At 43.6% G+C, this 26,621-nt stretch overlaps 2 protein-coding genes across 3 annotated transcripts; one reads left to right on the top strand and one right to left on the bottom strand.

Moving 5' to 3' along the window:
- The first annotated feature begins 9,356 nt into the window (after window positions 1-9,356).
- On the top strand, window positions 9,357-13,008 carry c3h2orf76 (chromosome 3 C2orf76 homolog). Its single transcript, XM_021597684.2, has 5 exons — window positions 9,357-9,753; window positions 10,524-10,574; window positions 11,234-11,271; window positions 11,379-11,460; window positions 12,605-13,008. Exons 1-5 carry the CDS (start codon window positions 9,624-9,626, stop codon window positions 12,682-12,684), a joined length of 381 nt encoding a protein of 126 aa, XP_021453359.1. The 5' UTR covers window positions 9,357-9,623; the 3' UTR covers window positions 12,685-13,008.
- Window positions 13,009-13,012: 4 nt separating this feature from the next.
- Window positions 13,013-26,259, bottom strand: steap3 (STEAP family member 3, metalloreductase). 2 transcript variants are annotated; one of them, XM_021597682.2, is made up of 5 exons: window positions 26,145-26,259; window positions 18,115-18,621; window positions 16,037-16,564; window positions 15,417-15,581; window positions 13,013-15,325 (listed from the first exon to the last, which is right to left on the bottom strand). In XM_021597682.2, exons 2-5 carry the CDS (start codon window positions 18,604-18,606, stop codon window positions 15,032-15,034), a joined length of 1,479 nt encoding a protein of 492 aa, XP_021453357.2. In that variant the 5' UTR covers window positions 18,607-18,621; window positions 26,145-26,259; the 3' UTR covers window positions 13,013-15,031. The 2 variants fall into 2 exon arrangements, with proteins under 2 accessions (XP_021453357.2, XP_021453358.2); XM_021597683.2 differs by having other exon boundaries at window positions 13,013-15,140.
- Window positions 26,260-26,621: the final 362 nt, after the last annotated feature.

The following is a 26,621-nucleotide window of genomic DNA, read 5'->3' as shown; positions in this document are numbered from 1 at the left end:
ACTGCATCCGAATGCTGGAGGCGTCACAACAGACCCTGGTTTGATTCCCACTGGCCGTGGATGGGAGTCCTATATGGCACGCACAATTGGCCCAGCGTTGTCTGTGTGAGTGTTTGACCGTGGTAGGTAGTCATTGTAAATAAGAATTAACTGACTTGCCTGGTTAAAAACAGCTAGTTTGCTTTGTAGCCATGGATTGTGCACCTTCCATATTTAATTAGGAATTTGCCTTAAAAAACTGATTTAAGGTTAAGGACATTTTTTATTCAACCGCGCCCTGGTTCCAAAGTGGCATCTACTGCATCTTGCCAATGCTGCACGGCCATCGCTCCTCCATATATTTATATGTACATATTCTATATTCCTTTACACTTGTGTGTATAAGGTAATTGTTGTGAAATTGTTAGGTTACTTGTTAGATATTACTGCACGGTTGGAACTAGAAGCACAAGCATTTCGCTACACTCACATTAACATCTGCTTACCATGTGTATGTGACCAATAAAATTGGATTTGAATGTTGAGCATATGTACTATGATGGCTCTGTCATTCGATCATTAAGTAAAAAATGGGGTTTATCTAATATATATTTCCTTAATGTCTTACGACTAAAAAAATCTTATTCAATCGCTTCAACAGAATCTGGATGAACCTAAACCATGTAACATTGAAAAAAATACTGAAAGAAGCTGCAACACCAAAGAAGTTGATTGCCAAGTTCTATCAATAGTTGATTGAATATCCACCTGATAGCTCAGAAGCAATCAAGATAAAATGGGAAACTAATTTCAAGGAAGAAATTGAAGAGAGCTATGTCACAGATATGTGAAAATGTTCATATTTGCTCATACATCCTTATGTAACCGGTGTGAAATGGTGCTAGTGGTGTTTCAATCAGTGACGTCACTTGCTCTGAGACCTTTAAGTAGTTTTGACTCATACCTTTCAGACCATCAGCATGGTTGAAAGCAAGGATTATATCCCTCGCGCTCCACGCAGGTTGAGTAACAATAACAATAAAGTCATGTCATGTCAGTGACGTGACAGCGTGGTTCATATAAAACCATACGCCAGACCACGCACTGTGTCTTATTTCTTCTCGCAAAGATAGCTTAGCCATATTCCTCCCATTTTTCGCATCTCCTCTTCCCAGGTCCCGGTAGCGTAAACTAAGCTCTGTGTGAATTGTGTGTACTGTCAGCAACAGCCTGTGACCTGTGGGTCAGAGCATGAACGGGTCACTTTCCCTAGATATCCGTGTCTAGGAAGGCTGTTAGCCAATCCAGCTATATGACGTGAGATTTGGACTGCCTCCATGAGGCATCCCTCTACCTAGATATTACTAGCACGCTACAAACTAGCTACAGTTGAAGTCGGAAGTTTACATACCTTAGCCAAATACATTTAAACTCAGTTTTTCACAATTTCTAACATTTAATCCCAGTAAAATTCCCTGCCTTAGGTCAGAGGATCACCACTTTATTTTAAGAATGTGAAATGTCAGAATAATAGCGAAGATAATTATTTCTTTCAGCTTTTATTTCTTTCATCATATTCCCAGTGGGTCAGGAGTTTACATATGTAGCGGGTTTCTTATGTACCACAGGAAAACCAAGAAATAATAAGCGACACCATGGCTGTCTTTTAGGCTTTTATGTTGATCTGCAATAGTATTGTGAAAAGACAGGACAGGAACACATCAGTCTCCAATGCACCATCTGACAAGTTGTTCTACACAGGAGCATGAAGAAAGGTAAAACACATATCCTGTCTCACATCCCCAATACATTGCTAGGTGCTTTCAGTGTTGACAGTACCAAAATACAACAACTCATGTACAAAAACACTGCAACATAAACAAGTTACAATGTGAAATCGCCTCTATTCCATTTAGACTGTAGAGGACAAAACTACAGTACATCTCTCATAATGCAACGCCAGCACCAGTCGGCAGCTCAGCGAACCGTCTGCATCACAGAATGGCATGCTGGCTAGCAACAGCAGCACTTTTAACACTCTATAAACTATATTAATAACAACAATAAAACTCTGAAAGTTACATGTTTCAATAGTCTCACACTTCCTTATAACAATATATATATATAACAATACATTTAATGAAACAAAACCCGAAGATGTTAACATCATTCAGCTACTGTAGCTGCATCAAAAGGCAGCACCAGTAGCGCAACAATTAAGAATAGAAACCAAAATAAAAGTTATTGGCGATCATAGCGATCTGACTCCCCCCTTCTGTCTGAACTTGGAATATTCCTGTTCACGGGCTTTGGCCACTGACCCTCAACCTGGTCGTTCTGTTCTGCTTTGTGTACTATTCTAATAATTTGAAGTTTGATGGAATAACCATTTTAACTCTACTACACATACACTCAATTAGTATTTGGTAGCATTGTCTTTAAATTGTTTAACTTATGTCAAATGTTTCAGGTAGCCTTCCACAAACACAATAAATTGGGTGAATTTTGGCCTATTCCTCCTGATAGAGCTGGTGTAACTGAGTCAGGTTTGTAGGCCTCCTTGCTCACACACACTTTTTCAGTTTTGCCCACACATTTTCTATAGGATTGAGGTCAGGGCTTTGTGATGGCCACTCCAATACCTTGACTTTGTTGGCCTTAAGCCATTTTGCCACAACTTTGGAAGCATGCTTGGGGTCATTGTACATTTGGAAGACCCATTTGCGACCAAGCTTTAACTTCCTGACTGATGTCTTGCAATGTTGCTTCAATATCTATTTTGTGAAGTGCACCAGTCCCTCCTGCAGCAAAGCACCCCCACAGCATGATGCTTCCTCCCCCGTGCTTCATGGTTGGGATGGTGTTCTTCGGCTTGCAAGCCTCCCCCTTTTTCCTCCAAACATAACAAAGGTCATTATGGCCAAACAGTTCAATTTTTGTTTCATCAGACCAGAGGACATTTCTCCAAAAAGTACGATCTTTGTCCCCATGTGCAGTTGCAAACCGTAGTCTGGCTTTTTCATGGCAGTTTTTGAGCAGTGGCTTCTTCCTTGCTGAGCGGCCTTTCTGGTTATGTCGATATAGGACTCGTTTTACTGTGGATATAGATACTTTAAGACTTCAGATGACATTGAAGGACTCCAAAGACCAGATCATTAGCAAGGCTGCACCTCCCCTACAAACTGGACGGAAATGGACATCATCCAAGGCTGTGCAGCAAGCAACATCAGCCCTGAGACACCAAGACATTGTGGGGAATATCCAGCATGGAAGAGGGTTCTTTGGCCTGGCAGCAAGCAAACCAACGTTCCATAAGGCAACAACATCTGAACGCAGGAAGCTGGTGGTCGAGGAGGTGCGCACAGGAGGAGACTGCAAGAAGTGCAAAGGTTGTCTCTCTTGCTAAACAAGGGCAATGGACGCGGTGGGAAGGCCTGGAGAGGAGAAAGATCAACTGGAGTGAGCTTTGGCAAATGGAGGCAAGCAACATCAGCTTCATCATAAGAGTTGTTTATGATGTGCTTCCATCACCAAAAAACCCACATCAATATTATGGTGAGGACTCGACCTGTCCCCTCTGCCCAGCTCCAGCGACTCTCAGGCATATAATGACAGGTTGCAAGACCAGCCTCTCAAAAGGCCGCTACACCTGGAGGCAAAATCAGGTCCTCAAGAGCCTGGCTGCAGCACTCGAGACCAAGAGGAGTGCAACCAATTCATTACCTCCAAAAACAAGCAATCCCGTCAAAACAACAACATGCATCCGGGAGGGACAGAAAAGGCCCAAGCATCCTCCTACGAAGCCAGAAACTGGACACCTAGCCATGGCCCGGGACTGGAAGATGCTTGTCGGTATTGGCCAGCAACTCATTTTTCCAACCTTAGGCCAGACATGGTACCCTGGTCCCCTTCACGAAAGGCTGTGTACATCATAGAGCTCACAGTCCCGTGGGAAAACTCTGTTGAAGAGGCCTACGAGCGTAAGAAACTGCATTACACAGAGCAGCAGACACAACTCAGCGTGGCTGGAATGCAAAAGTCTGGCCAGTTGAAGTGGGATGCAGAGGATTCGTGGCTCCTTCCACCATCAGGTTGCTGAAAGAACTTGGAATCCATGGACAGGCTCTGCAGCAGACCGTCAGAGCAGTTTCTCAAGCAGCTGAAAGAGGCAGCCAGTGGATCTGGATCAAACGGAAGGACCCTTGCTGGGCTATAACTTCATGACCCCCCCACCCCCACCTGAGAACCCAATTCAGATCCCTCCAACTTGAGGAGGGCATATGAGGTATGCGGTCAGCTGTAGGGCTGGCTCAGGGAAGTGGACGCCCCTGCCTTGCATAATCCCGTGGGAAATCTTAATTGGGCATGGGACACAAGCTAAGGCTTGATTACCCTTTAGCTGGCCACCTTTGGTGAGGGTGTAGTGATTAAAGGCCAAAACACCCACTGATTTGAAGGCACACTACTGAGGATGTGTCCCAAAATTGACATCTTAACCCAGTCTAAGAAATAAACCTCCCATGCCACTCTGTCAACATCACGGCAAATCTCATGTGAGTGCATACCATCTATTGGCACAATGGACAGTTTTTAACATTTCGTCCCGTGTTTTATGATTCTTTTGTACCGGTTTATTACAGCAACTTCACAAGGTCCTTTTTTCACCAAAGTACGTTCATCTCTAGGAGACAGAACACTTCTCCTTCCAGAGAGGTATGACGGCTGTGTGGTCCCATGGTGTTTATACTTCAGTACTATTGTTTGTACAGATGAACGTGGTACCTACAGGCATTTGGACATTTCTCCCAAGGATGAACCAGACTTGTGGAGGTCTACAATGTTTTTTTCTGAGGTCTTGGCTGATATATTTTGATTTTCCCATGATGTCAAGCAAAGAGGCACTGAGTTTGAAGGTAGGCCTTGAAATACATCCACAGATACACCTCCAATTGACTCAAATGATGTCAATTAGCCTATCAGAAGCTTCTAAAGCCATGACATAATTTTCTAGAATTTTCCAAGCTGTTTAAAGGCACAGTCAACTTAGTATATGTAAACTTCTGACCCACTGGAATTGTGATGCAGTGAATTATAAATTAAATAATCTGTCTGTAAACAATTGTTGGAAAAATTACTTGTGTCATGCACAAAGTAGATGAATATACTGCCTTGTCAAAACTATAGTTTGTTAACAAGAAATTTGTGGAGTGGTTGAAAAACTGGTTTTAATGACTCCAACCTAAGTGTATGTAAACTTCCCACTTCAACTGTAGCTAGTTTACCAACTCAACCTAGCTGCCACTGTGTGTTGTCAGCTTGGCTTACTAATCAACGGCCATATGTGCGTGTTTCACATAAATAAGCCTACGTTTAAACATATTATATCTTTCCTGCTCCAGCCCTGTGGTTGGAGCTAGGCTCACCCAAAATTATTTTGCGGGGCTGTACAACTCCCGCCATATTATTGTAGCTCTTGTAGTGGCAAATTGGTTCAAATATGACACAACCAAGAACTTTGTGAAAATCAATATAGACTTTTAATACAACAGTATCATAAGCCGGAGCGGTCCGCGGAACACACACACTTTTTCAGAGCCCTCGCTCTGAGTTATACACCTACCATATAAGTCCCTCCCATATGCAAATTAAGTTACATCCCAATCCGTGCTTCCTGCTTGTTCAGCCCAATAACGCCCCCATCTGCTTTCCATTAGATCCTAATGGTGACAAGACCCTTGCTTTGACCCTTCACTCAGCTTAATGCGTTCTCCTGTTTGTGTGTTATCTAGGGTCAGCAGACTATGTGTCTCTTCTGTTTTTAGCATGCTCCGCTATACTAAAAATACTATACATTCCCCTTTCCTGTGGCCTGTGTTCATACCCTGTAATTAACTCCATGTGTCCCTTTTGGTGTCTTTCATCTCCTTTAGCTTTAGGGTGCCTAGCTGTTCTGGTCGCCTTCTCTTCATATGGTTGTCTAAGATCAAACAGACTTGTCTCCTGTGATGTGATTGATGTCTGTAATCCATCAATTGGTCCTTTGGCTGAACCCCCCGTCCTTAGATAACCTCTGATCTTTGTATGTCCAGCTGCCCTAGGTGTTGCCCTCTCCCATGGCCCCACTCTGGCTTCCTGTCCTATACAATAGACAATGTACCTTACCAGAATGGCAAATGCATCCCTCTTTTATATAGGACAGTATATTTATCCATATATGTACCTAATTTCTCCCACACTCTCTACCTTTACTGTGTATTATGGTAGGTGTTGTAATACAGTCACCGGTTAGTATTAGATGAGTTAATTTGATTAATTTGTATATTGCATAAGAAATATTTATTTGTAAAATAATTAGTCTTTTACATTCTGAGCTGAGAGAACACCATATCTCCATGATGCTGGCCATGCATGGCTGCTCCTCTTGTGGAGCTGAATTACAAGTAGTAGATGGTCATGACCTGTGCCCCGCCTGCCTAGGTGTTGGCCAGCTGCGTGAGGCCCTTTCTGAGACTTGCATTAACTGCGCCATCCTGCCTTATGAAAGTGAGGGAAGGGCAGCTAGCCAGAGTTGAGGGCCTGGTTTTCACCGATAATTTACCAGCATCCGGCGTTGTTCACCAGGATCCATCCAGGGCCACCAAAAGAGGGAAAGCCCACAAAACCCATGCTGGCCCCCTTGTGAAAAAGTTGAGAGCCTCACTAGAAAGGTTGATTCCTTATCCTCTGAGATAAGGCAGCATAAAACTATTTTGCGTTCCTTCAAGCCCCCTAGTCAGGGCCCTCTAGCACTCCCTCGAGCGTATGGGACGCAACATAGGACTCAGATAGCCGTGATGATGAACTGCTCTTCACTCGGGCATCCAACCGGCACATTAGTGACCAGGATGATGACACGCCCAACATGGTGAAGGAGGTGCCAACCAGTGTTGTGGACCCATTCAGTTTCAACGCTAAATATGGGTCAGAGGAGTCATTCCGAGGCTCTGATCACACAGAGTCAGAGGAAAGCTCTGCCTCACTATGTGCTGTCCTGTGTGCGGCCTTAGCTAGGCTAGAGCTTGATGACCCTTAGAACAGAATTCTCCAGCCGGCATGCAGACCTCGACCTCTGAAACCTGAAAGACGCATCTCTTCAAGCGTTTGCGTTATAACCAGAGAGCTAGGCAGACCACCGTAGTTATCGTTATCAGGTCTGGCTCGCCAAAGCCCCAATGTCCGGTGACTCCAGACAGATGCTGAGAAAGCTACCAGTGGTCCCCGGACTGCTTTTTGGCCCTGTGGATGAACGGGCCATCAAACACAGCTGAGTCAGGCTACACTGCTATGGATCCCACAGCCCAAAAACCAGCCATCACAGAGTCATGTCATAGGGAGGCCTGACACGGGTGAACCTGGCCGCTCTCATTCGGCCCAGCCCTATACACGCCCTTGGCCCTAACACCAGCCTAACTCAGGTGCTTGCCAGCCCCAGACAGAGATGCAGCATTTTCTGCGGTTTGCCTTCCAAGGCCAGGCATACCAGTTCATGGTATTACCCTTCGGCCTCTCCCTAGGCTCCTCGTGTCTTCACAAGAAGCGTGAGCGCAGCCCTGAGCTCTCTCCACTTACAGGGGATCAAGATCCTTCCTTACCTCGACGACGGGCTTATCTGCGCCCCCTCTTGTGAGTGTGCAGCCGAGAGCACAGCGCTGACCGCACTGGGTCTTACCGTGAACCATGAAGAGTAACTTCACACCAAGCCAAAAGGTCACCTTTATTGGCATGGCTCTGAACTCCCGCACTATGAGGGCATGTGAGTGGACATCAATATTGGAGGGCTGAACTATGTAGTTCACAGGAGGTTGGTGGCACCTTAATTGGGGAGGACAGGCTTGTGGTAATGGCTGGAGTAGAATCGGGGAAATGGTATCCAGACATTATTATGAGATGTCCTCCCCTCAGCAGCCTCCTGAGTTGTAGTTACATTCCACTAGATTCAGTGTTTTATAAGGTTGTGCAGAGAATGGATGTGTTCGATAAAGTCTGGAAGCCTTATTTTGACCATCTTGAGGAGTATGACATTTCTATGTGAGGGGAATTTAATGTACAGTATGTTTGTGTATTGTAAGTGGAAGCTACTGTGTATTTGTGTGTGTTCGTGGACAGGTGTGGCCATATAGTGTTGTGTATCAAGTATGGTGGTTATGTTGCATTTCTGTTTATTTGTGTTTAATTTTTACTTTTTTGTTTGTATATAAAAAGAAAACGTGTCAGATTGTCACATTCACGAGGTTGGAGTAATAACATGTTCAGCTACTTAAGACATTGGCTAGAATCTAGGTTGTGCCTTTTAGAAATAGGGGAAAATGAACAACTAAGGAAGAATGTTTCACTTATCTCATTGACCTTACAGAACCCGGTCTGGTCTGTCGAGTTTGCTTCGCGAAGCGTTCCCGGAAGTATCCTGATGTTGGTCCTCTGGGTTTAGAAACTCTGTGGTAGACTGTTCATGGTCGCTTTTCGTTACTGCTTGAGGCTATACCGCCCCCTCAATTCCATTGGTAGATTCAATGAGTGGCACTTCACGCAACATCTCAGTTGGTTGGGGTGAGTAAAGATAACCAATCAAAGCTCTCAATTCATTGTTACGAGTGGTCCCACTAAAGTAGGGCATGGGGATGTGCGTGTCTGCCACATAATTAAATATTTATCTCTACTATGGTGTCTGCCACGTTGGCCTATATTACAAACTGGTATGCCCTTTGTCCGTGTATTACCCGCTATCAAAGCCAATCAGATATATTTTTGGTTCTACTCCTCCCCTTTATTTCCCTTTCCCCCTCAGGCAGCCTTATATCATATGCCATATCATGTGCTTTTGGCAAGCAGGTGCTGCCATAGCATTTGAACATTCCTTGTCTATTGAGTCTCATAACAGTCACGATGGAACGTTAGATAGACCAGGGATGAATTGTTGTTGTCAGGTTGGCCAGGAATGTAACCTAGCAGCTGCAGGTTTAGGATGATGTCGTACACACCACGTGGTTGCTCTTAATAAGTACCAGATGAAGATGTACTTTTTGTATAAAGTTTTCACAAGAAGTAAAATATAATGAACTGCATTAACGAAAAAGCATTGTATCTAATTTACAGACGATTTAAGTAGTCCTTCGGGTCCCTATAATAGAGTGGACATAAAGAAAACTAAGTATATTCAGATCTTTTAACTATTTGAATAGTATGACACAAAACATAAGACAAAAACGATTTACTGGCAAGTAAAATATGTATTCAGATTTATCAAGAACATATTTAAATATTTTACACAACCGTAGCTTTAATCAGAGGTTATGTGAACAAATATATATATTGAAATTATAGACATAACATCACATCGAGTCTGATCATTTTGAGCACAAATTCGTTTGCTCTTCTCTTGCGGAAGGGCCGTCATCCCGGAAGCGCGTGTTTATTTGTTGAAACTTTATTAAGAACAGACAAATCTTTACCAGTATCTAGCAATAAAGGTTCGGCTCGGGTTCTAAATTAGTATGAGCATCAATATATGCTTAAAGGGCTGCAGTGTCGATATTTCACTGTAAAGAGACATTTGCTTTGCTAGCTAGAAGTAAACAGTCACCTAACGTTAGCTTGCCAGCTACAGCATGTCCAGCGAGGCAGTCCTAACTGTTCGCTTGGTAAGGTCTTTTGAGCACCGAAATTTCAAGCCAGTTGTATTTAGTGGCGTGAATTTAGATCAAACGGTCCAGGAATTTATCCAGTTTGTGAAAAATGGTAAGTATGATTTCTTTTTGGTAGCTAGCTAAACATTATGTAGGGTGTTCACCCATAACATGATTAATTCAAGGTTTATATAAATATGTGAATGCACTAGAACATTCAGTCAGAAAAATAATAGGCCAAACACCATGTCTCTACCATATATGGTTCAAAAGTTACCGACGATTTACTCTGAGAATTTAGCATGTTTAGAGTGAATGGAATGTCATTCGATGCATGATCAAAAAGTGGTAACTGCTCAATATAACTCCGTGGCGCTGCTCCGCGGCTAACTTCGAACCTCAACTGACCGGCTAGTGGCTGAAAACATGGCATTTTTCTAAATGAAATACGCTTTTAAAATGTGTGTATGTGTGTTATTTCCAATTAAAATGCCATAGAAGCGGCTCCTCTCAACGTAGATTGATTGCGGTTACAGGCAATGAAAGTCAAGGATCACCTCATAACACCAAATATGAGATGCATCCAAGAGCGGTGCAGTCTAAACTAGCAATGGTTACAGCAAATTAACGTTCTTATTTCAACACTATCAAGTACAAGTATATTAAAGTTATAATATTGTAGAAAAGTCTGATTAGTTGTCATTTATAATGACATAGGGCAAAGAGAATTACGTTTACATTTATTTCGAGAGCCAACCTCTACCACCCTCTTGAATTGCCTCTTGAATTGCCGTGAGTGAACGCCCGACATTATGAAAAATATTACTCAACATTCCATCATCTGCCTTTCTGATTCCATACATGTTGATTTGTCCCTTTTAGAAGTTAGCATGAGAGCCGGTTTACCACCCCCATTCAAGAATTTTGGCTACGGTAAGTTATGGCTGCATTTTTAGTAGTGGCTTCTGCTGCTTACTTCCAAATAGCTATGATTAGTGTGGGCAGACTGGAGCTCCGACGTTACATACAATTAAGTTTTTAATTTAAAAAATGACTTATTTCAGCATCAAAAGAATAGCACGCAATTACAAAGAACAATGTAATTTGTAATTGCTGGCTATTCTTTGGGTGCTGAAATCAATTTTTATAACTTAATTTTGTGACGTTGGGGCTCCAGTCCAGTCGTGGATTTGAGTTATCGACTACCCTACCATTGGCATTGCCCCGTATGGTGCAGCCCCTAGACCAGGGGTGTCAAACTCATTCCATGGAGAGTCTGGTGTCTGCAGGTTTTTCCTTTCAATTAAGCCAGAGACAACCAGGTGTGGAGAGTTCCAGTGACCTTAATGCATCAATCAAGGGAGGAGTGAAAACCTGCAGACACTCAGCCCTCTGTGGAATGAATTTGACACCTGTGCCATAGACATTTAATATTGATGGTAGGGTTTAGGAGTCGATTATGTTCTGAGAATGATGCCCGCAACATCTCAAGGTTATCCTTCACTAAACATTGTTGGACCCATTTGGCATGCATTCTTGATACATGCAGTATATTGATATGTCTTAACTTCTACATAATGTATCATTTGAAGACACAATGAAGATCATCCACCAGGCACATGGAGCAAAGGTATTCTCCTTGACACCTGACATACACTTGTTGAATCTCTCCCATTGTCTATTCTAAATAATTGTGTTTTACAAAGCCAATCAAAATGATAAATGTCCTGTTTGCAGACGAATGAGTTGGTGATGAGTTTGGAGGATGATGACAAGCTTATTCTGCAAGATGGACTAACCCTAAGAGATGCGGGCATTGGTATAGTCATCTTGTTTTTGTACACAGGGGAAGAGTTACGGGGGGGGGGGGGGGGGGGGGGGGGGGGTTAGATGGGGTCTTCCTGGGGCAAACCGCTATACGTCTACATTATAAAAAGACTATACAGTGCCGTTTGAAATTATTCAGACCCCTTGACTATTTCCACATTTTGTTATATTACAGCCTTATTCTAAAATGGAATAATAAAAATAAAATCTGAGCCATGAGGTTGAAGCAATTGTCCTTAGAGCTCTGAGACAAGTTTGTGTCGAGGCACAGAACTGAGGAAGGGTACCAAAACATTTCTGCAGCAGTTTGGAACCACCAAGACTATTCCTAGAGCTCGCCGCCTGGCCAAACTGAGCAATCGGGGGAGAAGGGCCTTGGTTAGGGAGGTGACCAAGAACCCCATGGTCACTCTGACTGAGCTCCAGAGTTCCTCTGTGGAGATATAAGAACCTTCCAGAAGGACAACCATCTCTGCAGCACTCCACCAATCAGACCTTTATGGTACAGTGGTGAGACGGAAGCCACTCCTCAGTAAAAGGCACATGACAGCCTGCTTGGAGTTTGCCAAAAGGCACCTGGAGGACTCTTAGACCATGAGAAACAAGATTATCCACAGAGGAACTATAGCTCTGTCAGTGACCATCGTGTTCTTGGTCACCTCTCTAACCAAGGCCCTTCTCCCCCAATTGCTCAGTTTGGCTGGGCGGGGAGCTCTAGGAATAGTCCCCTTCCCTCATGAAGCTGGTTGAGAGAATGCAAAGGGTGGCTACTTTGAAGAATCTCAAATATAAAATATTTGGATTTGTTTAACACTTTTTTTTTGTTGTTTGGTTACTACATGATTCCATGTGTTCTCAGTTTTGATGTCTTCACTATTATTCTAAAATATAGTAAAAAAAACCTGGAATGAGTAGGTGTCCAAACTTTTGACTGGTACTGTATGTGTATTCGGAAAGTATTCAGACCCCTTGACTTATTTTTTTTGCAAGTGTTTTAAAAATATACCTTATTTACATAAGTATTCAGACCGTTTGTGTGTGTATTTTATGAGTTGGAACTGCATTCAGGCAACATCCTGGTAATTAAATATTGTCAAAGTGAAGGGTCTTATTTTATTCCTGTTTTTTTGTTTCAGCAAATGAAACAGAATTGGCCTTCTTCAGGAAAGAGGATTATAAGCTCTTTAAAGCCAACCCCCAACCGGCCTGGTGGTAAGGGCCTTCATCCCCCACTTCACCACGGAAGAGGGGATTCTAATCTGACATGGAGGATACACATGAATGGAAGATTGGTGGTGGGGGGGGGGGGGAATGACATGTGCCTTCAGACCTAAGTTTGAGTATTTTAATTTAACATGCCATATATATAAAAAACATGTTTTTGCCTCTTTTATACATCTCCACTGAAATGCACTTTCCATTTATTTGGTGGTGTTGAATATGATTGGTTGTACATGGATTTTCTTTGTACTTATTAGTTTCCTGTAAGACCTGTTTTATTACTGTAAACATTATTCCAAATTAAATCACTGGTTTGAAATGAGTCATCTAAAAAGCTTTATTGCATAAGTACAGTGAAGTATTTTCCCCCTTGCTGAAATGGGTCCAAATATGGCACATAAGCTTTAATATTCAATAGGAAAAAGAAATGTATTCTTACCCAAGGAGAAACCACTGGCTTTGCTCATTCTAGTTTTTACAAGTAAATATGGTACTACATTACACACACACACACACAAATGAATCACAAAAAGGCCCTTTATCACAGCTATACACTGTACCAGGCAAGATGGTTCCATAGACTCATGCTGCTTAATGCCAAGTTCTGACTCAACAGGAACTGGGATTTGTCAGACCAGGTGATGTTTTTCCACTCAATTGTCCAGTGTTGGTGATTGCGTGCCCAATGGAGCATCTTCTTTTTAGCTGATCGGAGTGGAACCCAGTATGGACAAGGATCAATGAATTATGCGTTCCACAATACCTTTCTGCACACCACTTGTACTGCACAGTTATTTGTCTGTTTTTGGTCTGCCTGTGCACGATTCTTGACATTTTCCTTCAACCTCTCATCAACGTGCTGTTTTCGCCCACAGGAATGCCGCTGACTGGGTATGTTTGGTTTGTCGCATCATTCTCGGTAAACCCTAGACATTGTATGTGAAAATCCCAGGAGTGAGGCTGTTTTTTAGATATTGGATCCGGCGCACCTGGCCCAGACGATCATACCACACTCAGTTGCCCATTTTAACATTCAATCGAACTGTAACTGACTGGCTCAATGCCATCTCCATTTTCATAAACTGGGTGGTGTACCTAATAAACTTGCTGGTGAGTGTATATCACACCTTATGTGTGCGCTGAAGACACTTTCCTTCAGTTAATTGTTCATTTCCCAGGTTGACAGTAGTTGTGTGTTTTGTGACTGATGTGTCCAGTCTCCTTACATAATGATGTTGTTAGGACTGGAGCTGCTGTGGTAGCGAAACTAATGCAAAACTCATGACTCCAATATTAGCAGGCAGTGTTTAGACTGTCCACTTTGAAGTGCTAAGACAGAGTGGCTATATAACGAATGGAACAAAAATGAACAGGGCCTGCTACCATTATAACCTATTCAGCTGTCAGATGTGGGCGTTAACAAGCAAGAACTGAGATGGAAAGATAATGGTGGAGAAATGTCAAGAGGAGTTATTTTCGTATAGAGGGAGGGGATTCTATACGTAATGCAAAGATGGGAGAACTATAAGGCCAATAGGAGTTGTTCATGTACATACAAGGAGTGACTGACTATATGTGCAATGTAAAGACGGGAAAAACTATAAAGTCAGAACTCTGTGATTAGAGAATTTAGTATTTTCCATGGAAGGGCTCGGCTCTGTTACGTTTGTAATAAAGTCTAAATTGAATTCACAAGTTCCGGTATCTGTGCAAATATTTGACTCAAGATATTCCACAACACTGCACACAGACTGTCTGTCTGGAAGCGACAGCGCAGTAACACACAGCTGAATAACAAAGACTGACTGTATTAACTAGGTCTCTAACACTAATCCTTAAACAGACTTCTGTCAATAAATGTTTTTCCTATTTCAGGGTCAAGTGCAGCTTCTCAGTTGAGGCTCAATTCAGGCACTTCTGGTTGGTAAATCTTGTCAAATAGTGGGTTTGGAGATTTGAACATGCTGAAATTGACCAGAAAGTGGTCTCTTCACTTTACCCAAGAGAAGCTTAGAGGTCTAGTCAAATATGAAATGTCTTGCTATGATACTCAGTGAAAGTGATACATATATGTTCATGTTTCTTAACCCAGTTAAACAAAGAGCGTACATCATTTATCATAACAGAAGGTAGTTCCATATTGAACTTGAGGTAACCTTTCAGTATTTCAGTTTCTAGAAAAATAGTAACACTTTTCTTGAGTTTGTTTCTTATTTGGATTTTAAAATTAAGTTGCATTAAAAAGTGCCATAGTGTGTGTCAGACAAAATATGTACAACGAACCATCCCTTTCATCAGAGCTAGAAAATGGATTTGCACTGAGTCTCTACTTGATTGGACCGTCACACATCACCACTTAAGTCCCTGGGCAGCACGCCATTGGCTGTGTCCTCTTGGGTCTGAGGAGGGTGGTGGCATGGACTCTCCCAGCCTCGACGTATCTTTGCCAGTCTGAACGCCAGGCAGGGCAGTGCCAGGAAGAGCCGACCCACCAGGACCAGACAGGGCAGGATCAGTGCCAGCAGGTATGTGGGGGGCATGTAGTAAGGGTAAGCAAATGAGAAGAAAGCAAAGTCCCAGCTGAAGAAGAGGGTGTGCATGATGGAGAGAGTCAAGGCAGCGTACCCCAACCCTGACTGGAGACAGATGATAGAAAACCGCTCAAAATGTTGCAATAAACTATGGGTGCATACAAACGTGTCAAGTATCGTGCTGTTAGCTACTCACCTGTACAAACGTGAACTCTCTCCAACTGAGAGCGTTACCCACCGAGGGTAGAGATGTGATGGCCAGAAGAGTCAGAACACCAAGTCCCAGAATGCCAGAGGACAGATAAAAGTCCGATCTCCACACCTGAGGCTCCTCCCAGGAATGCTCCACTCCCGCCTTCACCTGAAAGGGCACAAAGACCGGTTAGTGGAAAACCAAATGATTCACGGATGCAGTTAAAAGCATTAAAACACTGGGAAACTGTGAGAAAAGTGTGAGAGGAACACTTAATCTGTGGATCAACTAATGAGCGCGCACTGCCTTCTCCCACTTGTGAACAACGCTCTATGGGAGAGCTGGATGCGTGAGAGCATCCTGCCCCCAAGAATCAGCTCTTACCGGAGTCAGTCTGTTAATTAGGCCTCAGCCACACTCTGTCACGTCTAGTTCACACTCATAGAGAGTTCAAAATGCAGCCCCGGCCTACTGCTCCACAGCAGTGACATCACCAACCACGGTTGGTAACATTTTATTTGGATAGTCCCCTACTGATGGATTATAGATGTTCAACTAGCTATGAGTTCAACCTGTTCAACTGACTATGAGTTCAACCTGTTCAACTGACTCCAACCACTCACCTGTCTGTACGCTGCATCCAGCAGCCTGTATTGGGAAGCCTTGCGCAGGGTCAGACACATACTGTAGACCGCATGCAGCCCGGCACATAGGAAGCTCAGCAGGCCTAGCTGTTTGCGTCTCCCCATCCAGTGGTCTAGCCAGCCGGGGAAGTGGCTGTACTTTGTTCCACGGACCAGCTGCAGTGCGGCAGCCCACAGTCCCGGGAGGTAGACTAGCGCCAGGATCACCAGGGCCACTGCTGGCAGCGTCTCGTTCATCGTCTCCAGGGGTAGCTGGTAGAAGTTGTTTTGCCCCCGGGACAGATAGGGCATGAGAACACCACGCAGGAAGTTGTAGCCGTAGAAGAAAAGGATGAGGAGGAAGGTGACCATTAGGGGGCCGCCCCAGGATGGGAAGAGGCGCAGGGGGGCGTCCTCAACGTGCCTAGAGCTAGCAAGGCCTCCCATGTCCACCGCCAGGAAACTCATACAGCGAGCCAGCTGGATCACAGTTCTCTTGGCCTCAGGACAGTCACTGCTGATCAGGACCTGGGAGGGGCAGGGGGGAGAGGACTGATTAGGATAAATTGAGGCTCACATTGTGTGGGTGAGTGCCTGTCGGTGTGCTAAGTCTATAACTACATACAGTGGCAATAAAAAGTATGTGAACCCTGTGGAATTACCTGGATTTCTGCATAAATTGGTCATCACATTTTATCTGATCTTCATCTAAGTCACAACAATAGATAAACATAGTGTGCTTCAACTAATTACACACATATTATTGTATTTTTCTTGTCTATATTGAATACATATTTTAAACTTTCACAGTGTAGGTTGGAAAAAGTATGTGAACCCCTAGGCTAATGACTTCTCCAAAAGCTAATTGGAGTCAGGAGTCAGCTAACCTGGAGTCCAACCAATGAGACGAGATTGGAGATGTTGTTAGAGCTGCCTTGCCCTATAAAAAAACACTCACAAAAAGCATTGCCTGATGTGAACCATGCCTCGAACAAAACAGATCTCAGAAGACTTGCATAAAACTGGAAAGGGTTACAAAAGTATCTCTCAAAGCCGTGATGTTCATCAGTCCACGGTAAGACAAATTGTCTGTAAATGGAGAAAGCTCAGCACTGTAGCTACTCTCCCTAGGAGTGGCCGTCCTGCAAAGATAACTGCAAGAGCACAGCGCAGAATTCTCAATGAGGTTAAAAATAATCCTAGAGTGTCAGCACATCTGAAGTTTGCAAAAGAACACCTGGATGTTCCAGCGAGCTACTTGCAAAATATTCTGTGGATAGATGAAACTACAGTTGAGTTGTTTGGAAGGAACACACAATACTATGTGTGGAGAAAAAAAGGCAGAGCACACCAACATCAAAACTCATACCAACTGTAAAGTACGGTGGAGGGAGCATCATGGTTTGGGGCTGCTTTGCTGCCTGAGGGCCTGGAGAGCTTGATATCATCAACGGAAAAATGAATTCCCAAGTTTATCAAGACATTTTGCAGGAGAATGTTAGGCTATCCGTCTGCCAATTGAAGCTCAACAGAAGTTGGGTGATGCAACTGGACAACGACCCAAAACACAGACGTAAATCAACAACAGAATGGCTTCAACAGAAGAAAATACGCCTCCTGGAGTGGCCCCAGTCAGTCCTGACCTCAACCCGATTGAGATGCTGTGGCATGACCTCAAAAGAACAGTTCACACCAGACATCCCAAGAATATTGCTGAACTGAAACTTCTCCTGACCTTGCAGGTCTGATCCGCAACTACAGAAAATGTTTGGTTGAAGTTATTGCTGCCAAAGGAGGGTCAACCAGTTATTAAGGGTTCAAATACTTTTCCCACCCTGCACTGTGAATGTTTACATGGCGGGTTCAATAAAGACATGAACATGTATAATTGTTTGTGTGTTATTAGTTTAAGCAGACTGTGTTCGTCTATTATTGTTACCTAGATGAAGATCAGATCAAATTTGATGACCAATTTATGCAGAAATCCAGGTATTTCCAAAGGGTTCACATTCTTTTTCTTGCCACTGTATACAATGTGTGGAGTTGTATGTACAGTATATACATGATTACTCTCTTACCTGCCTGCTGCCGTCATGAGCTCCAGTCTGCAGGGCCCAGGCTGAGACCACATTGAAGCCCTTCACCACTCTGCTCTCTGGGAACAGCTCTGCCAGCCTCTCAGCGTTAGACGGCTCTCCACTGTTAAGCTTGGTGGCATTGCTCACATCCACCAGCACCTTCCCAGCCAGCACATCCCTCAACCCCACCAGGGTGTGGTAGTGTTCAGGGTAGAGAGCAGCAAAGACAACTTTCTCTGTGCCAACCATCGCCTCCCGCTGTGTGAGAAGCTGAACCCCATCAGGAAACTGTCCGGTGGCTATATGCTTTGGGTCACGGCTGCCGACCACTACCCTATAACCACAGGCAACTAATCGCACAGCCAGGGAGCGGGAGTAATCACCTGAGCCTAGGATGCCTACTGTGGTGTTTCCCGGGTCACAGGGCAGGGATTCCTCTGGGGTGTCAAATGAGTTGGACAGCAGGGGTGTCCTCATGTCGCCAAGAGGCATGTTGGACCTGTAGAGCTGGAAGAGGCGTTGAGACTGTTATTACATACTATTAATACTACACATTGTAATTACATAGTTTTTTCATATATTCATAGTAACTATATTAAGTTCAACTATGGCACTATAATGCAAACAAGAGCCATATCCACATGAAATAGCCATATCATTCTTGGAGCATTTCACATTATGCTACACTCGCATTAACATCTGCTAACCATGTGTATGTGACAAATAATATTTGATTTGACAAATTGAATATATGAGTACTACTTGTAGCCTGCATCTCTGCTGTAATACTGCCACTAAATTCTGGCATGGCCTTACATTTTCATCATGCAACCATTCAAATATCATATGCCCTTTTCCCTGTCCAAATATCAAATGATGTAGTGTCCTCTGCTAACTACACAACATCAAATCAAAGTTTATTTGTCACGTGCGCCGAATACAACAGGTGTATGCAACAGTGAAATGCTTACTTACAGGCTCTAACCAATAGTGCAAAAAAGGTATTAGGTGAACAATAGGTAGGTAAAGAAATAAAACAACAGTAAAAAGACAGGCTATATACAGTAGCGAGGCTATAAAAGTAGCGAGGCTACATATAAACACCGGTTAGTCAGACTGATTGAGGTAGTATGTACATGTAGATATGGTTTAAGTGACTATGCATATATGATGAACAGAGAGTAGCAGTAGCGTAAAATAGGGGTTGGTGGGTGGGACACAATGCAGATAGCCCAGTTAGCCAATGTGCGGGAGCACTGGTTGGTCGGTCCAATTGAGGTAGTATGTACATGAACGTATAGTTAAAGTGACTATGCATATATGATAAACAGAGAGTAGCAGCAGCGTAAAAAGAGGGGTGGGGGGAGGGGCACACAATGCAAATAGTCCAGGTAGCCATTTGATTACCTGTTCAGGAGTCTTATGGCTTGGGGCTAATAACCGTTGAGAAGCCTTTTTGTCCTAGACTTGGCACTTCGGTACCGCTTGCCATGCGGTAGAAGAGAGAACAGTCTATGACTGAGGTGGCTGGGTTCTTTGACAATTTTTAGGGCCTTCCTCTGACACCGCCTGGTGTAGAGGTCCTGGATGGCAAGCAGCTTAGCCCCAGTGATGTACTGGGCCGTACGCACTACCCTCTGTAGCCTTGCGGTCGGAGGCCGAGCAATTGCCGTACCAGGCAGTGATGCAACCAGCAACCATGCTCTCGATGTTGCAGCTGTAGAACCTTTTGAGGATCTCAGGACCCATGCCAAATCTTTTTAGTTTCCTTAGGGGGAATAGGCTTTGTCGTGCCCTCTTCACGACTGTCTTGGTTTGTTTGGACCATTCTAGTTTGTTGTTGATGTGGACACCAAGGAACTTGAAGCTCTCGACCTGCTCCACTTCAGCCCCGTCGATGAGAATGGGGGCGTGCTCGGTCCTCCTTTTTCTGTAGTCCACAATCATCTCCTTAGTCTTGGTTACGTTGAGGGATAGGTTGTTATTCTGGCACCACCTGGCCAGGTCTCTGACCTCCTTTCTATAGGCTGTCTCGTCGTTGTCGGTGATCAGGCCTACCACTGTTGTGTCGTCTGCAAACTTAATGATGGTGTTGGAGTCGTGCCTGGACATGCAGTTGTGGGTGAACAGGGAGTACAGGAGGGGACTGAGCACGCACCCCTGGGGAGCTCCAGTGTTGAGGATCAGTGTGGCAGATGTGTTGCTACCTACCCTCACCACCTGGGGGAGGCCTGTCAGGAAGTCCAGGATCCAGTTGCAGAGGGAGGTGTTTAGTCCCAGGATCCTTAGCTTAGTGATGAGCTTTGAGGGTACTATGGTGTTGAACGCTGAGCTGTAATCAATGAATAGCATTCTCACATAAGTGTTCCTTTTGTCCAGGTGGGAAAGGGCAGTGTGGAGTGCAATAGAGATTGTATCATCTGTGGATCTGTTTGGGCGGTGTGCAAATGGGAGTGGGTCTAGGGTTTCTGGGATAATGGTGTTGATGTGAGCCATTACCAACCTTTCAAAGCGCTTCATGGCTACGGACGTGAGTGCTACGCGTCTGTAGTCATTTAGGCAGGTTGCCTTTGTGTTCTTGGGCACAGGGAATATGGTGGTCTGCTTGAAACATGTTGGTATTACAGACTCAATCAGGGACATGTTGAAAATGTCAGTGAAGACACCTGCCATTTGGTCAGAACATGCCCGGAGCACACGTCCTGGTAATCCATCTGGCCCCGCAGCCTTGTGTATGTTGACCTGTTTAAAGGTCTTACTCACGTCGGCTACGGAGAGTGTGATCACACAGTCGTCCGGAACAGCTGATACTCTCATGCATGCCTCAGTGTTGCTTGCCTCGAAGCGAGTGAAGAAGTGATTTGGCTCGTGTCACTGGTCAGCTCGCGGCTGTGCTTCTCTTTGTAGTCTTTAATAGTTTGCAAGCCCTTCCACATAAGACGAGCGTTGGAGCCGGTGTAGTATGATTCAATCTTAGCCCTGTATTGACGCTTTGCCTGTTTGATGGTTCTTTGCAGGATTTCTTGTAAGCTTCCGGGTTAGAGTCCCGCACCTTGAAGGCGGCAGCTCTACCCTTTAGCTCAGTGCGAATGTTGCCTGTAATCCATGGCTTCTGGTTGACTGATGTGGTGTACTCCTCAATGCCATCGGAAGAGTCCCGGAACATGTTCCAGTCTGTGATAGCAAAACAGTCCTGTAGTTTAGCATCTGCTTCATCTGACCACTTTTTTATAGACTGAGGCCAAAACTATGTGGACACCTGCTTGTCGAACATCTCATTCCAAAATCATGACCATTAATATGGAGTTGGTCTCCCCTTTGCTGCTATAACAGCCTCCACTCTTCTGGGAAGGCTTTCCATTATATGTTGCAACACTGCTGTGGGGACTTGATTCCATTCAGCCACAAGAGCATTAGTGAGGTTGGGCACTGATGTTGGGCGATCAGATCTGGCTCAGTCGGCGTTCCAATTCATTCCAAAGGTGTTTGATGGGGTTGAGGTCAGGGCTCTGTGCAGGTGTAACGGATGTGAAATAGCTAGCTAGTTAGCGGTGGTGCGCGCTAAATAGCGTTTCAGTCGGTGATGTCACTTGCTCTGAGACCTTGAAGTAGTGTTTCCCCTTGCTCTGCAAGGGCCGCGGCTTTTGTGGAGCGATGGGTAACGATGCTTCGTGGGTGACTGTTGTTGATGTGTGCAAAGGGTCCCTGGTTCGCGCCCGGGTATGGGCGAGGGGAGGGTCTAAAGTTATATTGTTACACGGGCCAGTCAAGTCCTTCCACACCGATCTAGACAAACCATTTCTGTATGGACCTCACTTTGTGCACGGGGGCACTGTCATGCTGAAACAGGAAAGGGCCTTCGCCAAACTGTCATTGTGTGCTGTAGCATTACAATTCCCCTTCACTGGAACTAAGGGGCTTCGCCCGAACCATGAAAATCAGCCTCAGACCATTATTCCTCCTCCACCAAGCTTGTGAGGCCTACCACTTCGCGGCTGAGCCATTGAAGTTCCTAGACTTTTCCACTTTCCAATAACAGACTTTACAGTTGACCAGGGCAGCTCTTGCAGGGCAGAAATTCGACGAACTGACTTGTTGGAAAGGTGGCATCCTACAACGGTGCCACGTTGAAAGTCATGGAGCTCTTCAGTAAGGCCATTCTGCTGCCAATGTTTGTCTATAGAGATTGCATGGCTGTGTGCTTGATTTTATACGCCTGTCAGCAACGGGTGTGGCTGAAATAGCCGAATCCACTTATTTGAAGGTGTCCACATACTTATGTGTAAGAAATGCATTTATTTAACACTGCCAAACAGCACGACAAGCAGTGGCGACTTGTCATTCAGAGCAGAGTCACACCTTTTTTGAGCCCTGCATTTTAGTATGTTTTTGGGGGGAGGGGGCCCTTCCTGTTTTGCATGTTATTTTGGCATTAAACGTGTCACATATCAGTTTGCAAACAATGTAAAAAAATATATATATATCATTGAGTTAATAGCGCTGCATATAAACATGGTCTTTTTTTGTTTTCTTGAGTAAGGCAGCTCCAAAATGCAGGTGTTTCAGCCTATAGCTCAGTGCTTTTTGTGGTGGTGGGACAAGCCAGCAGAAAATACGGAGCATTGCGACGTCATTGGCTCAGTGTTCTGTCACTCATGGGGACACTACGTCACTGCCAAGTCTAAGGGGAGACCTCAAATTCTAGCCCCTTGAGTGATGCCATAGAGTTACATTAGAAGGGCTCACCCAAGAAGGCTCAATGTCATTGGCCACAGATAAAATTATGTCAAATCACGTTATATGTACAGTAGCTTTTTGCACAATAGCTTTGATTGGACTGATCATGTCAACATCATACTTTAACATTTTTAGCTAGCTGTCATCATCATGAATCAAGTCGACAATCTACTGGCAAATCCTTTTTAATCCTTGTCATATGAAGAGAAATTATAGATTAAATGTATTGGGGCTCATTGGCCATTGGACATAAACTGTTACGGATACAAGTATCCTGTGTGTGTATCCTGTGTGTGTGTGTGTTTCTTTTCTCTCCTTCTCCCCTCACAGGTGAAAATCATCACTCCCCAATCAGTCACCAATCCAATCAACAATCAGAAGACACACCTCCTCCTGTTTCCTACCCTATCACAGTTCCTTTCCCTTAGTTTAAAAACCCCATCAGTTGTTTGCTCTAGAGCTCAATCTCTTTGTAAATGCCATGTTTGTAGATCTCTGTGTTTCACTCTCTCTTTGTGTATTAACCTCTCTTTTGTTTGAGCACCTCCATAGCACTTTGTCATCCCCTGTGAGTATTGTTTTTGGTTATGGTGTTTGTTTGCTGGTGGGAAAAGGGGAAACCAAGACAAGTCGCCCATGGGCATACACTACCCGTAGGTAAACTTTGTTAAATACACTAGTTAGAACTGGGCGGACCACCCACTGTATTTTTGGTTGGTTAGTTAGCTGTTAAAATAGGCTAGTCTAGCTTAGGGGTGTTTTGAATACTTATTGTTTCTTTCCTTGGGTCCAGCTCAGCCCCTTTTCCTGCTCCCCCCATTATCGTGTGTTTTCAAATAAACATTGAGTTTGACGGTAGATTTCAGTTGTCCTGGTTATTACGTTCACACTTTTACTTTGTCACAATTACAATTTGCATGAGTTATGTTACGCGTCTCATTACCATCCCCCCCCTAGACTGTCGGGCCAAAAGGGATTCGTAACATAAACATTGGAAATGTTGGAAATATCAAATTCAACAATGAGTGGTTTGGAAGGAATCAGTGGCTATCTGCAATTATTACAAAGCAATCATTAGCCTGCTATTCAGTGGAGTGGCTGTGTGGTGGAGTGGCTCTTTTCCTAGTTTTAAAATTATAAACATTCAACATTGGCCATGCTGTCAATGAAGCGTGATTTGTGCCGCGCTCAAAACAACTTAACTCTGAACGGCAAAATCTGACTTTTGTGAGTTCACGACAATTGGAAACTCTGAAAAACATTTTGAACTTTCATCCAACTCGGAATTGTACATTCGGAACTCGGGCCTCTTTCTAGAGCTACAACCTAAACATTACTGACGTCATTATGATTCTACCTTTTTTTTTTCCCCCCCTGAGTTCCCAGTTGTCTTGAAAGCACCATAAATCCAGAGAATGCCAGACATTGATGACAAAGTTTGATGATCAAATTTGCCCACGAAGGACCACCACGCCACCTTCCTGTTCAAGTGAGCACAGCACAACAAGGTGAGTAATGTCTTGTATGCTGCTGCATAAATGATGTAATATGCCAGGGAGATATGTATACTGTAGCTAAGAAAGTAATACTAAGTGTATGTTGTGTAGTAAGCTTTTAGTAGCCCATGTGCCTCACCCTAATAATTTGGTCTATTTTCCCCTCTTAATTGTGCCTACTGTTCTGACTTGGTGGTGCACATGTAGCCTATAACCTGTTTAAGAGAAATGTAATCATTGAAAATTGTAAGCGCTTTCATTGTTTACATGCCCCCTTTATTTATCCTATGGTTCTGACTTGGTGTACAGGGAGAACACTGTAAGAATGGCCCATGTTCTGAATTCTGTTGCTGTACATTTCAAAAGTGCTGAACAGTTATATTTACTACGTCCGTCCTAGCTCGCTCATTAATGTCTTAATCGAAATGACAGATTGCCTCTTTTCTGCTTGTCGTCCACTTATGCCATAGTTTGTACATCAATTGTCAGTAGAAACCACACTTGTTTAACCCTCCTGCTGTGTTCCAGTTGAATTGAACCGATTTTAAAGTTCTCTCTCTGAAAAATTTAGTTAATTTAATTGTCATATGGTTCCATGACTTTGTCCACACAGGGCATCTGAACACACAAAACACATTTGGATGATTTTCATAAAATTTGGGGTGTTTCATTTAACCTTTGTACACCTATGGTGTTCCCAGTCAGTAGATGGGTGAGACTACAATTAGTGTATAAAATTGAGTTCTGGCACATGCCCATTCATCAGATGGACACACTTCTCCTCCCAGCCCCCACATGGATGTGTTTGAGCACACACACACTCCCCTTCTTGGCTTCCATGGCAACCCCCACGGGAACCTTTTCCCAATAGAATCTTTCCCCCAGGGAAACACCTGTGGCATTCTCACAAGCAATCGCAACATTGTTTCAACAATATATAGAACTTTTCTTGCAGCTATTGTATATAAAGCTTTTTTGAGGTCTTGCTCACAATTCATTCTGTGGCAACACAATGACCAAACGATATACTGTATGTGAGGCTCTTGATCATATCTTTGATCATGACACTGGAGAAGAGGAGAGAGTCCTTGTTGAACTTGGACACAAAGTAGTCTGTGATAAATATCACTGTTTCATCTGAGAATTTGTTAAAGTCAAAATAATCCATACATTATGTGTTTCTTTTACTCAAAAACGAGTTGTATGAGCTCAGGTCAATGAGGCCTACAGGCCATAAATAGCAAACAGAAGTTGTAATGTTCTTGTAAACTTGTAATGTTCACAAGAACTTAAGTTTATAAAAATATATAACACAACATTAGGTGATCATATATTTAGTATTATGGATTTATAATCAGCTATAATTGGGCGGCAATTTGGACCGGGAACACAGAATTAATTAACATGAAACGAACACAACAGGAGGATTAACCAAGTCAGACATATCAGCTATGTTTTTTTTAAAGGCCGTAAAAGAGAATGAATTATTTCGCTGCAAGACAAGGCTCCGTTGATAGCCAGGTTTAGCAGTTGTGAGGTTTTGGGTCTCTGCTGTTGGGACAGCTTTATGTAGGCTCTAGCAGTTTGTGGGAAACATTTGTCACCATTTATAGTGCAATTAATGTATTGTTTAGTGTTTTGGGTTGTGTAGTGGCTTTGCTGGAATTGCATCCCACATGTTGTTTTTTGCCCCACCAAGATGTCCATTCTAAAATCGCCACGGACGACAAGGGAATAATATCACAAGTATTGTATGCCAATAGTTTGTTATTCGAGGCGCATATTCATTGCACTTACGTGTGTTGTTTATGAAGCAGAATCCGTCATATGCCTTGCAGATGCCGAACTGCGTTACAACAAGATTCTGCCCACATCGCTCCGCCCGTCTGTGTACGGAAGATAACTATGGCCGTGCAGAACACCCGTGCAACATGCAGTTCCTTGTGATCCGATTAGACATAATATACACAGAAGATAATAATAGCTAAGCGGTTTCATAGTATATTATGAAATTAGCTGTTGTGTAAAATGTGCCATGTAAAAACGCACTGGTATATGATACGAAAGGTTGCTGTATCTTTATTGGACTTTCAGTCACATAATTCGTTATTTAAAAAATATATATTATAATAGATTTATATGTAATAATATTATGTCATAAAGTTGTTACATATGCGGTTTGTACAATTGTGTGCACTTACTGACGCAGGAAAGTAAAAACAATTTCTGGGCAACAGAACAGACTTTTCCCGACAGGTGTCACTGTTGAACTTG

The sequence above is a fragment of the Oncorhynchus mykiss genome, chromosome 3, assembly GCF_013265735.2.
Source record: "Oncorhynchus mykiss isolate Arlee chromosome 3, USDA_OmykA_1.1, whole genome shotgun sequence".
In the NCBI taxonomy this organism is placed as follows: Eukaryota; Metazoa; Chordata; class Actinopteri; order Salmoniformes; family Salmonidae; genus Oncorhynchus; species Oncorhynchus mykiss.
This window is presented reverse-complemented; position numbering and strand designations above follow the sequence as displayed.

What these genes read in the sequence shown, in the direction of transcription:
- c3h2orf76 (XM_021597684.2), top strand. Translation starts at nt 9,624, where the DNA reads ATGTCCAGCGAGGCAGTCCTAACTGTTCGCTTGGTAAGGTCTTTTGAG. An exon ending in ATTCAAGAATTTTGGCTACG is followed by an intron (nt 10,575 to 11,233) that starts GTAAGTTATGGC and finishes TATCATTTGAAG; the next exon opens with ACACAATGAAGATCATCCAC. An exon ending in ACCAGGCACATGGAGCAAAG is followed by an intron (nt 11,272 to 11,378) that starts GTATTCTCCTTG and finishes TCCTGTTTGCAG; the next exon opens with ACGAATGAGTTGGTGATGAG.
- steap3 (XM_021597682.2), bottom strand. Translation starts at nt 18,606, where the DNA reads ATGCCTCTTGGCGACATGAGGACACCCCTGCTGTCCAACTCATTTGAC. An exon ending in CTCATGACGGCAGCAGGCAG is followed by an intron (nt 16,565 to 18,114) that starts GTAAGAGAGTAA and finishes TGCCCCTCCCAG; the next exon opens with GTCCTGATCAGCAGTGACTG. An exon ending in TGGATGCAGCGTACAGACAG is followed by an intron (nt 15,582 to 16,036) that starts GTGAGTGGTTGG and finishes GTGCCCTTTCAG; the next exon opens with GTGAAGGCGGGAGTGGAGCA.